This window comes from Cucurbita moschata, unplaced genomic scaffold, assembly GCF_002738365.1.
Source record: "Cucurbita moschata cultivar Rifu unplaced genomic scaffold, Cmos_1.0 Cmo_Scf00028, whole genome shotgun sequence".
Lineage (NCBI taxonomy): Eukaryota > Viridiplantae > Streptophyta > Magnoliopsida > Cucurbitales > Cucurbitaceae > Cucurbita > Cucurbita moschata.
In genome coordinates, this window is record NW_019268544.1 from 2,431,412 (window position 1) to 2,437,179 (window position 5,768).

The 5,768-nt window shown below is 35.3% G+C and overlaps 1 protein-coding gene across 2 annotated transcripts in view; it reads right to left on the bottom strand.

Annotated features, from left to right (window-relative positions):
- The window catches only part of LOC111463454 (kinesin-like protein KIN-8B), a 9,273-nt gene extending 3,908 nt beyond the window's left edge, over window positions 1–5,365 (bottom strand). The window contains exons 1-10 of one of the 2 annotated variants that reach the window (XM_023107397.1): window positions 4,961–5,364; window positions 4,495–4,848; window positions 4,340–4,411; window positions 4,130–4,246; window positions 3,446–3,534; window positions 2,659–2,803; window positions 2,468–2,563; window positions 1,689–1,780; window positions 480–728; window positions 211–361 (exon numbers count right to left, since the gene is read on the bottom strand). In XM_023107397.1, coding sequence (XP_022963165.1) covers window positions 211–361; window positions 480–728; window positions 1,689–1,780; window positions 2,468–2,563; window positions 2,659–2,803; window positions 3,446–3,534; window positions 4,130–4,246; window positions 4,340–4,411; window positions 4,495–4,542 — 1,059 coding nt within the window. In that variant the 5' untranslated portion in view covers window positions 4,543–4,848; window positions 4,961–5,364. Of the gene's footprint in view, window positions 1–210; window positions 362–479; window positions 729–1,688; window positions 1,781–2,467; window positions 2,564–2,658; window positions 2,804–3,445; window positions 3,535–4,129; window positions 4,247–4,339; window positions 4,412–4,494; window positions 4,849–4,960 lie in introns of both variants that reach the window. The other variant, XM_023107398.1, reaches the window with a different exon arrangement.
- Between the last annotated feature and the right edge of the window lie 403 nt (window positions 5,366–5,768).

The window sequence follows — 5,768 nt, forward strand, 5'->3', positions numbered from 1 at the left end:
AAAAAAAAAAAAAAAAAAAAAAAAAAAAAAAAAAAAAAAAAAAAAAAAAAAACAGTTAATAGTAAAACTATATAGTCGGGGAATTTAAAACGATATGAGAGTGCAAAAAAAGATTCTAATGCCCAACGAGAAATGAATGAGCACTAATATAGAATACCCCCACCCCGAATTCAAGTCCAAATGTGAGATGGGAGGGACTTAAAATCTAACCTGGACGTGTGTCTTGATTTCCTTTGCTCTGTCAGCATATTTCAATGTATTCACAGTGTGATGATAATGAATGTCTGCAGGTGATATCGTAGCAATCATCACAGTCTGAGAATTTCCACTTAAACCATCTTTCAAAATTCGTGTTAATTTACTGCAAAAATAAATAATAAGCAAACGATGAAAAACAGTTATGATGACCAGATATAAACTTTCAGACTTTAGTTTGACGGATAAGATGTTCGATACTATAATAATACTGACATAAATACCTGTTACGGTATGGAACATAAGCGAGACCTTTTTTCTGTTGTTTCCCTAACGCATTTATGCAGTTGGCTAAAGCAAGGAGTGAACGATTAATGTTAGCTCCATCCCTCAATTTTTGGCCAGCATTATTTGTCTCAGTAGCCCGTTCACTACCAGCAAGATCTACAAGGGCAAGTTTCCCTTGCAAGACCTGATTTGGATATTTGTTTCTTCGTTTTCTTTTCACTCTGATCTCCAAAACTGCATGTGATCTGTTTACGTCATTATTATTCAAATTATATCGAGCAGTAAGCTTATGTTACGTAAAGCCAACTAAAAATTTTGCACTCACTGAGAAGAACCAGTAGCATGACAAATAACTAGCTAAACCACATTTGTTATACCACGTTCTTGATGGTAGTGATATGACAACTGTAAATCCATATACTCTGTGTAATATAATGGAGGAACCAATGAAGTACTTGACAACTAGTCATTAGTTAGACTTGTTAAGGAGATTTAATTCAAAGAAGAAAAAGATGGAAATAACATAGAAAAGGCAAATGCCTAGGCACGGTTATGCATGTTTAACGAACTGGAGACACCTTGAGTCATTATTATGGATAGTGCCATTGTTGAACGCAAAGGGCTTGGCTTTCCAAAAGATCAAACTTTATGAGCTACTTGGAATGAAAGCAATGTGCACTTCCTTTGGGTGGGTTACATAAGAAATTGAGTTGTCTAAGTGATACTATTTTAAATGGCATCCAATAGAAAAATCTCAGCTTTAACATAAAAATGCACAAAAACTATGGTTAAAAATATCATCTTAGTCCTGTAATTTGAGGTTTATTCCATTTTAGTCCTTGTACTTTCAAGTGACCAATTGTAGTCCATGTACAATAAATCTTAAAACCAGTCTCTAGGGTTAGTTTTAATTTATTTTGAATATATTTCCAAAATTTGTAGAAGGCTAACAAAGTGTAATTTTTTTAGAAAACTTAATAATAAACAAATAGGGACCAAAGTGTGGTGACAGATATTAGATATTTGAAAGTACAGGGAATAAGATAGAATGAAACACAAAGTTCAAGGACCAAAATGATATTTTAATTAAAAAAATAACCTTAATTAACAGCCAAACGTAAAAGAAATATATACAAAAGCCAAAGAGAATATGAGACATTTTGGTATCAGAACCCTTCGTCTATGGCAACTATAGGATAACATACCTTGAAGAGGTGGCATTTACCTCCGTGCTCTCTGTTTTTCTTCGACTGTTACCCATGTTCAAAAGTTCAAGAATTTTATCCGCAGAATGAACCTGAAGTAAACCCAAAACCATAAACGGCATTTAGTTTATAGGGAAAGGAGAAAATAGAAAGGGGAAAAAGAGCATTACGAATTTATGCAGGTTAGAGAAGCTTTGAAAGGGTCCCCTTCTATAAGCCAGGAAAGGAAGGGAGATGCAGGGATCCAAAAAGAAACTAGGGAGTTGAAGTTTAATAACAACCTCAAGATTGTTAAAACATTTTCTATTGGAAAGTGGAGTCTGTAATTTAACTGAAAGAAAAAATTAAGAGATATCAAAAAGATTATGTATTTCAGCACCAAACCACAAATTATTAGTAGCATGTATCAGCCAACTAATGCAAAAAAAACAAAGATTGAGGCTCCCTTTACATTTTGGCCTCTAAATTAAAGGCCTTCTCACTTTGAAAAGAAACTTCACCAATACTCGGCAACAATCCACATAAACTTATAACATCTTGTGCAAGTTGGATTTTAAGTTTGAAGCTCAAAAGCCAAACCATTATTATTAAGAAGCTACAAATTTTTCGTCATTCACTGTGGTGACAACTCCCACCACAATATTGAACAGGTAGAAAAGCTACAGAATTTTATAATACAATGTATATAAAAAAATGTAACTTTTCCTTGATGGTGAAAATCATTATTTACTATTATATATTGAGTTCAAGGATCTAATAATACTAGAAAAAGAATGAACCTTGATACACCTAAGGCCCGCAACACTTATTCCTTGCTCAGGATCCTCTCTAAGTTCTAAATGACCAGATGATTTTTCAAGCAAATCGTAGATCACCTGAAAAATAGTTTTAATAGATGAAATTAATGTTTATGCAAAACAGAAGGCCACCCACATGTATGATTTCCAAAGAAAAGGTACGGTCAGCATACTTCATTGTAGACTTCTAGATAAGAGCATGTAACTTCAAATTCATCAGACCGCTTGTCTTTTTTTATGAGATCGAATACAGTATTCAAACTGAGCACCATGAGTCCAGGATCACCTTTGGTCCCAACCATTGTGTATGTTTTACCACTGGCAGGGAAAAGGAGTTAGATTTCAAAAGGAAATTTGAGAATGGTTAACATAGATTCAGTATAGAAGAATAAAAGGAAAAGTTCAGTGTCTTCCAATTCTACTTTTGTGGTTCCCATCTATACTATACTGAATAAAAATTGACCAAACGCTATAGGCTTTTCAGGCTTAAATTATGTACTCACTCTAAACAATAACATTAGAACGCTATAATCTCTTGAACTGATCGCATTCACCACACAAAGCAATCAGATTTTTACTCTCTCTCTCTCTCTTTTAAATTGCATTGTGTAAGACATTTTGCCAAGCAGTAATAATTACTAAAAGAAGATTACATCAGAGGACAAAATGTTACAAACATGAGACTGTACATTTTGCAATATAAGCATTTAGCCATGATTCTTTATTAATTGAATATATACATTTAGCAGGTGGGTGATTCCAGTCCTTTGATCACAGTCTAATTCATTGAACACTTGGTTGTCCATAAAATGACCTAAAGACTAACTAACGCTCTGAAACTAGAAGTATGGTCCACTACAACCTGCAGTTAAAATAGAGGTGAAGAAGAAGAGAGCTAGTTTAACTCATCTAAAGAAAAGATGGAGATAACTTCAGAACAAGAAACCACCTCTTTAATACCTTCCAGTTGACCCATAGGCAAAAACAGTAACATTTAGACCTTGAACGATTCCAGGTATTATGGAAGATATACTTTTCGTGTAGACTTCCTGAACGTACAGGGATTAGAAAAAAAAAAATTAGCAATATAGCAAAAACATCAGCAAAGAGGACGCATTCCAATGAAAGAGTCGTGTGAATTAAGTTTTTTAGCTGATGCGAATGAGATACTGTCATTTCTTAGCAACACGTAGAAAACAATCTTTATCAATTCAGATACTAATCAGTATTTTAAGTTCTTGCTTGGTGATAAAGAAATCCCGGAAATTGAACTAGTCTTAAAACGTGAAACCTTTGTCTTCAAATTAATAAACTCATCTATAATGGAACCTTTCGAAAGAATCCAGACGAAGAAAAATAGACAATTTGGTAGGCCAGATTAATAAAAAAACAATTGGTTATACCAACATGCCAAGAGAATTGAGTGATCATTACTAAGATCCACGAATATATCCAGAGTTTAAGATATTTCGCATGTTTTGAGCTCTATGGAGAACTTTTCCACTTTAATCCAACTTTGTATTCACCAGAAAACCATAAATCCAATAGTCAAGTTCCAGCAATGCCCAATCTCAATTATTCGTCATCTAATCGGACACAGAACAAAAAAAAAAAAAATCAAGGATGGAGATAACTTGTACGCACCAGATTAGTGCTCTCTGGACCAAATGCATGATCAAAACAATAATTCTTCTCCTTTGTTCGGTTCTGAACGCGGTCGAGGTAATCCTTCGACAGGTCAGGATCAAGTATAAGCACCTCCTAAAATTGTAGGGAGGCCAAATTTCAGCAATAATTTGATCGACAAAATGCAAAGCTAAATAAATTTTCAAATCCGCAATCTGCTTAGCTAACCTTGCTTTCAATCACGCGGACAATATCACGGCCACGCTCTCTCTCCCTTAGAGGACGGCATTTCACTGCAACCTGAAGAACAAAATGCGACAAGGATTGTCACGAAGGAATTAACGCAGTAGAAAGCTGGTTGTTGGCAAAGGCAAAAGACGAACCGTCAGAGTCGTGGTTTTCTTCGCTCCGGGTGCTATGATACTGGGCATTTTCAGCAGACATCGATTTCCGCAAAACTCAATAAACAATCAAATGCAAATCCTTGGGCCCAAGACTACCCAAACACCTTGTCAACAAACTATAAAGATATTTTACATCTTACATTTGCATTCTAAAATGGACATTTACTCCCATTGCATTGCAAACTCATACAACACCCAAAAAGAGAACTACAACAAACTTGAGAAAAAGATCATTTCCAAAACCGCAAAGAAATGAATCTCTCTTGTCACATCGCTAACCCTAAAATGGCATTGATGAACCCACATGCGAAGATCAACAGAACTCCCCCGATCCTGGAAAAGAAAAGTCAAAAATCAGAAACAAAACGCACAGCCACGCATTCCAGAGAACAATGCCATGACCATAAGACGACATAAGATAATAAAACCAAACAAAACATCGAACCTGGAGAAAACGGCGAGCGTAGTGATCGAAGTGGAAAAAGAAACCGCATCCGAGAGAGAAAGAGACAAAAGGGCGAAAAGAGAGAGAGAGAGAGAGAGAGAGAGAGAGAATGGCTATTGTGAATGTAGGGAAAAAGAATGATCAATTATGTGGTGGTTGAATGGCGTATGGTAGTGGCAATAAAAAGTAAAGAAAGAAATGGGAATGCAAAGGCGAAGGCCATTAAAATGGGGTGAACGACGGAGAAGAGGCGGAGGAGTGGAGGAGCTGGAGAAGAACTGGATTGATCGAGACCGTCGGTTGGTTTTCGAAATGGACGGCAAAGTGAATTTGGTTTGTTGCTGGAGTGATCGCGACCGTCGGTTTGATTTGGAAATGGACGGCAAATGGAATTGAAAATGAACTTGGTTTTTATTTTGATTTTCCATTTGTAACGAAACCAACAGCTTGGATCTGCTTATGATAAGGGTAATAATTACGAGCTTTTGAAAATCGATGCTTTTTTTTTCCCTTTTCTTTTTCTTTCTACTTTCTGCTTATGATAAGGGTAATAATTACGAGCTTTTGAAAATCGATGCTTTTTTTTTCCCTTTTCTTTTTCTTTCTACTTTCTGCTTATGATAAGGGTAATAATTACGAGCTTTTGAAAATCGATGCTTTTTTTTTCCCTTTTCTTTTTCTTTCTACTTTCTGCTTATGATAAGGGTAATAATTACGAGCTTTTGAAAATCGATGCTTTTTTTTTCCCTTTTCTTTTTCTTTCTACTTTCTGCTTATGATAAGGGTAATAATTACGAGCTTTTGAAAA